The following is a 14263-nucleotide window of genomic DNA, read 5'->3' as shown; positions in this document are numbered from 1 at the left end:
GTAAAAACGCTGAAAACGTTGCTACCATTTCCCACCACGTACCTATGCGAGGCCGGGTTTTCGGCAATGACTGCAACTAAGACCAAATTGCGCAATCGACTGGACATTTCGAACACACTGAGGGTGTCACTGTCTTCCATCACCCCCAGATGGAACCTTCTTGTTGCAGGGAAACAAGCACAGGGCTCCCACTAATTATTCGTAATGCACGTTTAGTTCCCATGTTTTGTTCCCATATTTTGTTAAGCATATGTTCACACTTGATAGATGTAGCTTCAAGTGGTTCAATTTTCATAGTTCATAGTTCATATTGTTCAATTTTCACTTCAAGTTCACGTTTTTCACATTGTTAAGAGTTTGTTACCTTCACTGTTCATACATAACTGGAGCTCGTTCTTTTCAAGTAATGCATGCACAACATATGGAATATGGAACCCCCAAACGCACCCCCCCGGTCCGTGAAAAGAAATTGGGAATTAAACCGGTCCATGGTACAAAAAAGGTTGGGGACCTCTGGCCTAGGCTACATAAGATGACCCCTGAAGCATCTGTGGAAAAAATGGAACGGGAGCTGCTCCGCGTGGCATATGCATGTGCGTACCTCCTGGAGGAGTAGGCCTAGGTGTGCTCAGACAGCAGATCGATGAATGAGAGTGCTATGTTCATGGGATGTTCAAGGACTGAGATAGTGTAAAGGTAGGACTATTTATTAATTAAATGTGCAGAAAGGACGTGGCTTAGCGAAGTCTCACGGTCACCATGGTAAGTAGTCATTTGTTATTATTTTCACTGGCTCATATACCCAGTCACATCTAGCAAGTAGCCTAACGTTACAGAATAGGTAATAATAATAATAATAATAATAAAGCTTTATTTGTATAGCACCTTTCATACACAGAATGCAGCTCAAAAGAAATATTTTCAGTCAGAGCAACATATCAAAAATATAGAAAATGACGGAGCGCTCTAGAATCTTTCCCATATTCCAGGAAGAAAGGCTTCAGTTAGTGCCACAGTTGCTTTCTCTGGTGAAATCTTGGCCAATTTACGTCTGTAGGCTATATTTTGTCATCCTGTTTGCTTACCTTGATAATTTGATAATAATCCTGTTCACTGGCTCAACTGGATATACCCAGTCACATCTAGCAATATCTCTTTAGTAGCCTAACGTTTTGCTCACAGAATAGGTAGGAAGAGTTTACATTATGCTGACTTATGGCGTTTCCCAATGGAAGCATATATAGAAAATAGCAGGGGACAAGGCAGCTCCCTGGAAAATCTCCTAGACTGATATAAAATCTCTGATGTCTAAGAATAAGGATTGAGACTTTGTTTGAGTCTAGCTAGGACATCTATCTTTACTTGAACCTGAGGAATTTTCAAGGATACTGTTTTCGTTGAGCAAACAACTTTTTTCAAGTCTCAAAAGCGATAGTTACTTCAAGATTTGGCTAGCCTACTAGCCCATCATATACTTTTTTGAGGAATGTAGTAGGGATTGGATCTAAAACACATGTTGAGGGAGCCGGTTTGAGTTATAATTTTACCAAGCTCAGATTGAGTAATAGGACATCATTTGATGAACCCTTAGAGAAGTGGTTCCTCCTCTCATTCCGAATAGCTCTATTATAATTTGTAATTTTTTCTTTTTAGAATAAACACGGTGAACCTGTAACTTAGTTTTTCTCAGGATATTTCGTTCATCCAAGGTGTCAGTTTGCTACAGGGCCTTTTTTAGTCTTTAAGGGTGCCACTCTGTCAAGTATTAAAAGATATACACAATGATGATCAGACTATTTATATCATTTACTGATAAGTCTGTGACTTCTATCCCTGAAATGACTTAAGATCATCAGGTGTTTGGGACATTTTTCCATTTAGGGCCTAAACAAATTGTAAATTAAAAAATAAAAATGTTCATAAGGGTGCTATCTACGAGGTAATTTCTCACACAGTAACAGGGATTGTAAATGTATGCAGCTGACTTCATTTACACCCTTGCATTCTTTAAGTTATCTCCTGTAACGTTACATTTTAGAGTGGCTGGACTCCCAGCAAAGACAGGTCCACAAAGCCCAGCAGAACATGAGCACCACAGAACAAGTTCATATCTTATCGAGTCGGCTGGGTGAGTAAGAATCTTTTTATATGTATACAAATATGTTTCAAATAAAATAATCTTGAATATAATTAATGTGTGAATATAAGATGGTTGTGGATATTCTCTAGCAAAGATATTCATAGACAGGGAAGACAGAAGTTACCCATATGCTTACGCAACTGTTTCACCATCAGTTTTTTATTTTTTTAAATTTTTAAATAAAAAAGGTGATAAAAGGATGAGAGACAGGGATGGCCTTTCTTGTATCATTATTTTTTCATCTTGAGTGCATGTGTAATAAATGGGAGTTCTTCCATATTGTAAATAAAACTCTGTTAGTGATTTTTCATACTATTGATATTCACCATGTGTCTGTGTCTGTATGCCTATGTGTTTAGATTTATTCTGTAGAGATGGAGTGGCCAGAGTGCTGTCCGTGGTGCTGAACATCAGTCAGAGGGGGTTTAATGAAGCAGCAGCCAGGCAGGCTCCCCCTTCTGGCACTGTGACATGCTCCAACTATAAACCATTAGGCTAGCTCATCATTCATCTACCAAACCACAGCACATACTGTGTAAACTAACCAGTGAACGAAACAGCAACAGGCAGCCAGGGTAGGCTATATTATTTTAAAGGAAAATAACACTTGAGGTGACTTCAGAGCAAATGGAGGTTACTGCTATCACTAAATCACTTACAATGACTGTTTTTATGAAGCTAGACATTTAGCTTCAAGTGAATACCTGAACAGTATACTGTATAGCCTCGACCATGACTATAATAATGCCCTAAATTAATGACATGTAATAAAACTCTGAATTTGATTGATATGCACCTGATAAATGTGCCATGACACCCATCCATCATCTTTAACAAGAAAATACTTGTGACAGAGTGAACAAGAAAACATTTGTAACAGAATGTAAAAACATACCAGTGATTTTTTATTTTATTTTCATATGCAGTAACAAAACCAACCATCATTACTGTACCAGTAACTAGTCAGCCTCTTGAGAGAGGTCATGGCAGTCACTACAACACCACAATCAGACACAGAAAAGGGGCCTGCTGGAGTTGAGTATGCAGTGCAATCAGGCCTACCAACATCAGTTAATAAATTCCTCCACTATACTGTCTTTGATAATATATACTGCACAAGTACATTATTCCAATCAATAGTGGTGATAAGAATATCAGTCACATATACATGATATTCCTTTGCAAATACAGTATAATATTTATTAATTTATTTATCATATATTCATTTCAATACTGCATGGCACTCAGCTGTACCTCCTGATGCACCATGGGTATTTGACATCTACAGAAATTCAGTATTGCAGTGAAAAATGTGTGTGTGTGTGTTTGCATTTATATTTGTGGAACTGCATAAGATTGAAAGGAAATGTGAAAGAATCATAAAACACTAATTTGTATTAAGGGGGTGGGAGTGTGTGATTGTGACCAGTGTTATGTCTAAGGAAGAACAATTCAATCCATCTGATTCATAAAAGCTCATTCCTCATATTCACCAACATTTCTTTTTTGCAGATGTTCAACACGTACAGTTGCACAGCCCTTACAGAACAAAAGAACCAAATTAGCAAATTACATATGAGTCCAAGTGTGAAACCTTTCTTGATTATAAAACCCATAATAACCAAATGAGTTTAACCAAAAATGTATAAAAAAAACTATAAAACTTAAATTAAGCTAAAGAGAGTCAATGTGCAGAGTAACGTGAGAAGGAATCCTCAGCTGATTACTGTCATTCTGACTGCGAGTAGCATAATATATGAATTCCACAAGTCTCTGAACAGCTCTTTGGGAGTGGGCCATGGTTCAGAGTTGTCTGCACACTGTACAGATGACTGCATCAGAGAGAAAGTAGAATCTCAGAGACCTGATCATTCATGACCAACAACATGTCCCTCTCAACTGTGCAGGATATTGAAAGTCACTCAGTTACCATCCTGATCTCTCTACACAGCTAGGGGTGGTTCAGGTGTGCATCTGAACAGAGCTTTTAGCTGTTCACCTTCAACACTCTGCATGGGCGAAGGCTAGAGTGAGAAGCACACTAACGTAAAACACAAGTTCTTATCAGCAATAAACCACCATTTATACCAGGCACAAGTAGCACATGCCGTCACCCTACTATCCTATTTTGTCCTCGCCTAAACACAAATGATCATAAAAATGTGTAATATGTTTAATCACAGCATTAAAACCATTACTGTAGGTTTGTTTGCATGATTGTTTTGTAGATACACTGGTTTACAGTAGCACAGACCCTTAAAAACTGATTTGCTAACTGAGGTGTGCATAGTTGAGGCTGTCTGAGAGGCCTAGATCTCTGAGGTTCTACCTTATTTGGGCAGTCTGAAAAGGAGAGAAAGAGAGAGACAGAATGCATGCTGTATACTGTAGGGATACATGTCGTGTACTATGCTGTATATCTATTTGTGAGAGACTATGTGAGTTGTAAAACAGTCAATTCAAGTGACATCTCACACTTTTGATCTTTTCTAAATGGGATTTGAATGAGAGCATTGTGAGTTATCAGTACAAAAGAAAAACGCATCGAATATGCAAATGGGGCAGAATATGGTCAGCTTGCGGCATAACCTTTAACCTGGAACAATAAGCCTGCAGTCCAAAGCAGGTGCTCGATTTACATTCCACAAAAGGATAGAGGACTCTTTAAAAAAGCAGTGCTCATCACAACAACAAAAAAAGAGAAAATTCAATGTCAACAGGCCACACTGATTCATCGTGGCTCGTGTTTTTTTCTCTCTGTACATTCCTATTGCAGTGTATCAAGAACAGAGCCTGTGAAGTGCAATTGGTAGTAGTGGTCCTGTGTAGCCCATAATAATCAAAACAATAGGAAAAAAAAACAATCTGCATGTTGCTGTAGACACCATGGAGTCAATCCAGGCAGGAGCCAGCTCATTGGACGAGAGTTTGTGATGCCTGACCCTGCACTCTTGAGTCGTATTTCAGGAGGTTTTTACTGGTTAAAGTGACAGCGTTGTGATTCTGTTGGACAGCTGACTGGTGCCCTGAAGCAGTAAGACCATGCTGGAAGGTCAGTATGGAACTATGAGAGGAGGGGGGAGTGTTGCAGAAAGGCAATTCCCCTTCTCCCTCAAGTGTCCTTGGCCACCACACGTCCCACGGCGCACTTTGACCTCTGCAGTGTGTGGGCTATACAGGAGGTGGAGGAGGGGGTCTCTGAGGCACTAGATATGTTGCAGCAGGAGCGGGCCTGCACAAAGAAAGACAACAAGAGCACAGGTCATGGTAAACATATTAGTCATGAATTATGCTGAAAAACTGTTCAAAATATTCCATACACTACAGTCTAGACAGATGTACTTCATGTATATTACACAAGACACAGGCAAACCAAGGTATTAACAGCTGTATCGTCGCACAGTTGATCTAAGGCTGCTAGGCAGTTCTGCTAAGGCTGTTCTGAGCAGTGAACATACTTGACAGGTGGCCGAGGTGGTCTCGTGGCATAAGATGGTCCAGAGGTGGTCCTATTTGTCTGAACAACCTGTAACACACACACCAGAAAACCCAAACCTTAGTTCAATTCCATTTCAAAGTTAAAGCTTGGACCTTAGTTTCTCAATAACAGTGATTTCTGTCACTGAGGCACAGACGAGCACTTTGGTCTTCTTGAATGCTCTCTTTTATAGCACTGATTGGTTGGTGCAACATAAATCATATCTTGCCTACTGTAATGTTACTCCAACAAATTCGATCAAAGACGATCTGCTAAAACATACTGGCAGATAACACTGAGACAATTGTATAATAATGAAAATATATATTATAAATGAAGAGTTTTCCATTGAGAAGGTACAGTATGTAAGAAGAGTTTTGCCCACCACCACTTATAAAGGGAGTAAAGGAAATGCGACTAGCATGCTCCTGCCACCACAACTATAAAAGCCCTTCAATCAAAACCACATCTCTCGTACCATGCAATGGTGAATAGCATGCTTTTGGGAGAAATACCAATGAAGTTATTCTGAGAACAACCAGATCTGCATTTTATGTAATCTCTCTTCACATGCACAATAAAATGTAGTGAGATTGCTGAGGTGTAAAAGGATTTGTAAAAACAACATGTTGATCTTTAAGTTAAGAATTCAGCCAGGACTTCAATTCAGTTGGTGGGTTTCTCACCACTGCGATGCTCAGAGAGGTATTAAAGGTAAACTATGCAGTATTGGCATATTCCTTACTGTTTTCTCGGTTTTTGCTTCTTTTCCCTGGCTCTGTCATGACGAGTGTCTGAGAAACTCCATCGCTACCTTTTTCTAGCCGGTGCCTGGCGTGTATGTGTATTTGAATGCAGTAAAGCAATTCGTTACACTCGTTATACTTCCTGATACTGAGGCCGTCGGCCCGCCGGCCGACAGTTGCAAGGGTGGTTTTTCCGCTCACAGGCGCTAGGGGGAAGCGAGACGGCCACCATTCAACCCGAAAAAAGTCATATAACCATTCCAATGACTCTGAAACTGTTAAATTAAGGTAAATTAAGCTAAAAAAACGTGCACATTAAGCTAAAAAAACTGCATAGCGTGCCTTTAAATCGTCAACAATTCAGCAGCATTTCTAAGTCAGAGTTGGGCTATAAAGCCCATGGATGCAGAGCAAGTGAAGAGAGAGAAGGAGAGCAGCTGACATGGAAGGATAGATCAGGAGAGGGAGAAATGTGGGACCGTAGAGGAGAGAAGCAGGCCCCTGAGGGAAACAGTAATGACGCTAAGACACAACAACCCCTTCGAGTGTGAGGGGCCCAGGGCATTTACCTCTTCTGGTGGTAATAACTGAACTTGGTGCTTTTGGTCAGATGCAGGAGAGAAGAGAAAAGCTTAGTCAGTTGCTTACATAGAGGGTGTTACATCAGATATAAAGATATGGGAGATCTCCAGTCAATGGAGATGTCCTGTCCTGTCAATGATTACGGACCAACACCAGTTTCTTTGAAGACAGTTAGCATGGGATTAATGTATAGGCAAGTTAACACACAAGTGCATACATGGTTTCGAACACAATGGTTGCAAAAGGAGATTTGGCTAAATTTGAAAAGAGTGAGCTTTAGATTATCATTTCTTTGATACTTGTCTGGATATTAGCTTGACAAAGTGTGAGTGTATTTGTATTATTTTGCCTGAATACTGTATATAAGAAAATGCATGCATCAATGTGTGTCCATTAGCCCACACTCTGGCAAAGAATTGAATGATCAGCTCATCAGAGTAGGTTGTGGGAAGGGGAAGACCTGGACACTGACTACCTCCATCTTCATCTCTGTGGTTGATATGACCATCCTGCCTTAAACAGGACGCAGTAAAATGCAGTCAGAGACTCCATGTGAAAATCTCAGTGTTAATTCCGTTAATTCACATGGACTTGGGTGAACTCTGAGCTGAGTTATGACCTACTGTATAGTCTAAGTATATAAGTAAGTATACTCTTTTGATCCCGTGAGGGAAATTTGGTCTCTGCATTTATCCCAATCTGTGAATTAGTGAAACACACTCAGCACACTGAACCCACTAATCCTGGCACAGTGAGCTGCCTGCAACAACAGCGGCGCTCGGGGAGCAGTGAGGGGTTAGGTGCCTTGTTAGGTGCCCTCTGGTTACAAGTCCGAAGCGCTAACCACGGCTGCCCCAATCCTGCCTGTCTATCCACCGACAGTGCAGAGTTCAGAGAAGGAAAGGTTCATGTACGTGGATTTGGTCCTATCCAAACCGTGTCAGAGATTCCAGACCAGAGCTTGGGGTATTGATATCTTCCCATTCACAGATATGTAAATCTGGTGTGGATTTCAGGGACTATTTAGCCATCTGTTAACACTATTAACAGCTAAGAGGCATGCATACGGGGTAAGCCCTCTCAAATATTTCCCCACTCCCTAACTTTGCCTGCACTACCACTACCTTGTAGAAGGGTCGTAACAGTGCTTAACTATTTCAGTATGCGTGTGTGTGTGTGAGTGTTTATGTACTGTATATAGAGGTGCATGTGTAACTTACTCCATTTTTAACGATATTGGGATTTTCTCTCTGGGAGGGTGGGACATGGCTGTTGTCCTGAGGCACCGGTTCAGCCCTGTTCAATACACAGAGAGAATAAGAGGTAGAAATATATACAAATTAAGCAATAAGCCCCGAGAGGCCGTAGGTTACACTGATTCTACAACGGCTAAGGGGCGTTGTTAGGCACGACGCACTAGCGGAGCACCCCCTTAGCCTCGAGTGGCTTATTGCTTTTCTAAAACTGTTATTATAAATACCTGGCAAAGTTTCATAAAGTGAAGGCACAGCAAATAGAAATGTAACGATTTTTTCATAGATAATCATTCTTCCGCCAATAAATATATTTCCTCTATCTGAATGGTTGCCAAGCAACGTCGAAACGTAGCTACTTTTTGTATCAAGTTATGGTAGCGCAGTAATATAGAAAGAAATGCGGTCAAGGTGTATGTTTATGCTGCATTTTACAATGGCATCGAACGCGATTCAGCCAATCACAATCAAGTACCGGAACTATCAGTTTTATTAGTTATATAATATTTTATAATATTTTATTAGCAGTATTATTAGTAATGTATATTAAGGATCCTTGGTATATATTTAGCACAGTAGTAGATTTAGCACAGATTTTAACTGGGCTTACTGGGTTTATGTGATATTTCCACATAGGCTATGTGATGTGCTTGCTCTTAATGAAATGTATGTAATAATTTGCGCAGCAGAAACTCAAACTTCTAACCTCCATTATTTTATATATTTGGTTACACCTGTTATATGTTTGGGCATAGCTGGAATATTCATGTTGTGACCTCAGCCCTTGCTCTATTTCTGAACTGGTGACTTCACTTCCTGTACTCACTCGTAGCCCCGTGAACGATTCCTCCTGGTGAAGCGCCGTCGCAGCTCGTTCCGTCTGAAGAACACATACAGACCCAGCAGGAGCAGAGGGAGGACCAGGAAAAAGAAGACCAGCAGACCGTCCCTGGTGGATGTGTCCTTATCTGAAGACAAGCAGAGAGAGAGAGGGAGACAGGGAGAGAGGAAGTGAGAGGAGCGAAGGAGTGGGATATCTGTCCTAACGTCTACTGTCTGAACAAGCATAGGAGCAGCTGCTGTTAAGGTTTTGGGGCTGAAACGTGTTCACCTTTCATACCATATACTATTCATATTTCATATGTTCTTCAGTAGAATAAATGTGGTTTGGCTTATGTGAAATGGACGTTCCACACATTAGGTGCATCAACGACACATGGTGTTTTATTGGCTCAGACTGTTCTATCATACCGTTGCATGGTGTTTCATTGGCTCAGGCTGCTCTATCATACCATTCCATGGTGTTTCATTGGCTCAGGCTGCTCTATCATACCATTCAATGGTGTTTCATTGGCTCAGGCTGCTCTATCATACCGTTCCATGTGGGACCGCTGTCAATGCTCCCTCCATAACCCTCCTCCTTACAGAAAGGGGGAGCCCATCCGTAATCACAGTGGCAGTTTTTATTGTTGTTACAGACCTGTAACACACACACACACACACACACACACACATACAGAGACACACACACAAACACACACACTCTAAATGCTTTGACAATTGAACCAAGTTGTGATTCTCCTGAAACACCGAGACATAAGGAGACAGAGGAACGTAAACAGCTGAAAAGCTTACCCCATGGCCGTTACATTTATTCTTCATGTCACAATCATAGTTAAGCTCTGACGAGTGTCTGCACTCAAAATTCAAGCACACCTGAGGACAAAAGCACATGTAAAATGATCACATTGCATCATCGGAGACACATGTGCAAATGCTGATGTGTGCATATTGAGAGAAAGTGGAATAGAACATTATGTCCAATATTCCAATATATGGTTTAATGTTCTGCATTATGTCCAATATTCCAATATGTGGTTTAATGGTCTGCATTTCTCATTAGTGGGTCACTTTGATACTAAAAGTATGATTCTATGTCATGACTGTATGATATCTGTACTGTCCCTGTGTATATCTGTGTGTGACTGTATTTAGAGATAAGCCAGAATATTATGACTTTGCAGTGTTTCACTGTTCTGCATGGCTGCGTCAGTAGCTATCTGCTCCAGATTGCCAGGCTGCCACTAATCAGGGTCTGATGGATCAGCAGCTGATGGATCTTTAGGTGAAGTCATGCTGTCTCTCCCTTGATGCACATCATTGTAAATAAACTCTGTTCCTGATTTTTCATACTATTGGTCTGACTGGGTCTCTATTAAATCTATGGTATCAAAATTACCATCAATATACATATAGTCTTTTACAGTGACTGTAACTTCATTCTAAATATACAAAATCTCTCTCTCTCAAACATTTCTAAAACACAAGATATACTATAAGTGACGTATAAAAATCTGTTGTTTCTTGTCAAGTGTTGGTGTGTGTGGTGTGCGTCTGGTGTTCTTCACATCGGCATGGCGATGCCACCTCACCTTGTTCTCCCCACACTTGGTGCCCTCGCTCACCACGCCCGGGTCAGGCACGTCTGGCCCTAGCGAGAAGTCCACCCCCCAGCACTTGGACTTGGTGCGTTGGATGGTTGTTTGGATGATGGCGGGGTTGATGCCAAATATGGTGCCCGAGTCCACATTCTCACACTGCAGCTTCCCACACTTGGCATTCCTACAGGGGAACATACACACACATGAGTCATACCAACACATATTATCACTCTATCTGTATGTGAATGCATACACATGCATACAGAACTAACTTTCAATATAGTGATACAGTAATTTCCTGTGTATTAGCCGCATTGTGTATAAGTCGCAGGACAGTGTTTTATGCAATTTAAAAGAAACAAAACCATATTAATACCATATTAACTGCCCCCGTGTATTAACCTCAAAGCGGAAGAAATGTTGTAAAATCAATGTATAAGCCACGGTTAATAGTTGGGAAATTACATATAAGATACCAATATACAGTGAATATAATTAAATCACACCTCGAAGTACATATTACGTATATATCCAAAATGCTTGCAATTTCAAGTACATACACACATACCAGCAATAATACGCTGTGCTGTTTTGTGCAACTATTTTATTGAGATATATAGATATATATATTGAGATATAGTAAAACAATGACACAAAGTCACACATCTGCCCATTGGGCTTTGCACATTTATATAGGAGTGTGAGCTTGCATAGTTTCAGCGCTATATCCTGACCTGGTCTCACATTTCCTGTAACTGTTGGAGTGGTAGCCACAGTTTCCGAAGCGGTCACCTTTGGAGTTGACCATCTCAAAGCATTCATCAGGCGCTGACTTTGCCTCTGTGAAAGCACACAAAGAGTACAGGGACATATGAACAAATCTGAACTGTGCGAGGTCAAAGCATGTTGAAGGACAACAATGTTGCCAGAAGAGGGCGCCAAATTACAGTTATGCCACAGGTATTATGAGAAAAGTGTACATTCTGAGCTTTGCTACAGATTGCACAGAGGGATTTATTACAGGTTTTCTCCATTGGTTTGGCTCATTTCTTGAAACAGAAATTACATTCTCAAAAAAACACGGACACACCTCCCAACTACTTGGTAATTGTTCACAACAGAATTGAATTTCTCATTCATTTCATCAAATTGCAAATGTCTGCAATTGCAAAAGACGTTTGCAAATGATTAAGTACAGGTAGCCTCCATATAGCACAATTTCCAAGTGAATAGATCTTGTTGGTCTACTGATTGTTGGTCTACTGATACAACTGATTGTATCACAAAGTAAGTCATCACATGCACAATAGTCTGTTCAATTGTCAAAATTAGTCAAGAACATAATACCATGAATACCATATATATATATATATATTTCTTTTTTTTTTACAGCACTGTAGGCTACATATGGGTTCCTTCGGAAGACAGAGTGGAAGAGGCCAATGAGCTGAAGAGAGCGAAATACACTGAAATAGCAGAGGAGGCAGCCAGGCGAGGTTGGAGTGCACGATTAAGGCCTATTGAAATCGGTGCACGAGGGTTTGTGGCCAGATCTGCTATTGGCTTGCTGTCTAATTAGGCATTTGTGGTCGAAGTCTAAGGCAGGTGGTTAGTAACATGTCCTTAGCAGCAGAACGAGCAAGCGAATGGTTGTGGGTAAGGAGAAGTTACCCTTCCTGGGGCGCAAGCTAAGGTAAGCTAACTGGCTAATTTGTTTTGTGTTTGTGATGGGCCCTAAGCTACCTGGCTAAGTTAACTGGCTAATTTGTTTTGTGTTTGTGATGGGCTGTGCCTAGGTTGATGGTGGTTGGCTAGGGTTTTTATGGTTATGGTTCTGTCCACATCAACGGGACGGACCAACCTAGCCAACCTAGACCAGGCTGGTTAAGAGTATTTTGGGTATTGGATATTTCAATGTGGTAATATGGTGGCAGCATGGAGGGGAGTGTCTCCAGGACGCTGGTTTCACTGTTAAGTCTTCATGAGGTGTCGTGGGCCTAACTTAACTTGAGGGTGCCTACTTGATAACCCCAATGACATGCCGCATACTATATACTGCTGTTGGATGGGCTATTTGTCTTGTTTGTTTGTGACCATTTGTTGGCAGATTTTTGGGTAGCGTGCTTTTTAAAGTTAATTTGAGTAGGGGCTTCTGAATGAGTTTTTACCTTGGATTTTGGCACAAGGGATTTTAACATCTAATCCTGTGTATTAATGTAAAACATATAATTGTACTTGTTTTTTGTTTATGTGTTTATATTGCAATATATTGCACTACATTTTCTTTTTACAGTTTTTCTCAGTTGCTTTGGTACATTTCTCTAGCCTAGAAATCTAGACGCACCCTAGCGGCGGCAAATTAATTTGCTCAGCCTGTACGTGTAGTATCAAACCATAGGAATTTCTATTGGCTGACGCCGTGGACCTCATCCAATCACAGCGCTCTATTTTGTTAGAGTCTTAAGGCGGGCTTAACAGGATAACGACAGTCCTGCGACGGTGAACAACAAGGAAGGTGGCTATGGCGAACTAAGAGTGGTTGTTTGAATCGGCGTTGGCGTCAACTTTGGAGGAGTTGGACTTGTGCTTTGAAAGTAGAGCAACACAATGCACTTAAATCATTCCTTTCGAAGAAGGATGTATTTGCCGTTTTGCCGACCGGATATGGATATGGTCGTAGCGCTGGCCTATTGCATGCCTAGGCAGTTTGAAAGACAATTCTCTGCCCGCCCCTTGGATTAAGCGAGGTGAATGGTTCGATTCCAGACTATACATTTCAATGATATAGGATGGCCCGCCAGGCTAACATTTCTCAGATCAGAATTGAAATTCAAAACTACCTGTTCAATCTTCACATCATAGTATCACTTGTGCACATCAAAAAAGCAGCTTCTCATTTCTCTACTCTTACAGAAAAATCATATTTTTTGTTCTTTTTCCGTTTTATACACAATTATATTCTGTTAGCTAGACAAGAAACGAGTACAGTAACCATTGTCAATGAAGGACTGGGCTAAGACTGAGAGATGGACATGAGGGATATTTCAATGGTGGCAAAACATCTAAACATTTTGACTTGCAGTGCTTACACAATGCCAAAGGGACAATGCATTTGGGGGGCACTGACTATTTATATGAGAAAGAAATTTAGTTTTGACACATGACTGAACTGTTTTGGGAGAGATATGAGCTTTTGCAGGTGACTCATGGTGCTGTGCTGAACCATCCAGGTTATTTTGGCAAAAGCATCAAGAGTGTTGAGAACGTCTGGTCTGTTTCAAGAAATGAGCAAAAGCAATTGAGAAGGATCTTTGCAATTTCCGTGGCACTGACTCTTTATATGGGAAAGGGATTTAGTTTTGAAGCATAAGTGAAAGGTTTTGGGAGAGTTATGAGCTTTTGCAAGTGAGCATTGGTGTTGTGCTGAACAGTAAGAGTGTTTTGCCAAATGATCTTAGTGTTTTGAGAATGTAATTTCTGTTTCAAGAAATGAGCCAAACCAATGGAGAAAAACTGTAAAAACACACATATCTTAAACACATACACCTACATTAGGTTGTACTTAACACATGCTGATTATGGTACTCATGCAATTTATATTGCCTGGACACTGTCAATGTTTT

At 40.7% G+C, this 14263-nt stretch overlaps 1 protein-coding gene across 2 annotated transcripts in view; it reads right to left on the bottom strand.

The window, feature by feature from the left end:
• Window positions 1-4401: 4401 nt before the first annotated feature.
• The window catches only part of LOC125294347 (disintegrin and metalloproteinase domain-containing protein 9-like), a gene marked incomplete in the record, with an annotated part of 35148 nt that continues 25286 nt past the window's right edge, over window positions 4402-14263 (bottom strand). The window contains 9 exon segments of one of the 2 annotated variants that reach the window (XM_048242945.1): window positions 4402-5372; window positions 5599-5666; window positions 6934-6963; window positions 8167-8242; window positions 9026-9167; window positions 9574-9679; window positions 9835-9915; window positions 10632-10821; window positions 11375-11480. In XM_048242945.1, the coding sequence (XP_048098902.1) occupies window positions 5312-5372; window positions 5599-5666; window positions 6934-6963; window positions 8167-8242; window positions 9026-9167; window positions 9574-9679; window positions 9835-9915; window positions 10632-10821; window positions 11375-11480 (860 nt within the window). 2 annotated transcript variants of the gene reach the window in all.

The sequence above is a fragment of the Alosa alosa genome, chromosome 5 (genome assembly GCF_017589495.1).
Source record: "Alosa alosa isolate M-15738 ecotype Scorff River chromosome 5, AALO_Geno_1.1, whole genome shotgun sequence".
In the NCBI taxonomy this organism is placed as follows: Eukaryota; Metazoa; Chordata; class Actinopteri; order Clupeiformes; family Clupeidae; genus Alosa; species Alosa alosa.
Note: the sequence above shows the minus strand (reverse complement) of the source record. Positions and strands in the feature narration are given on the sequence as shown.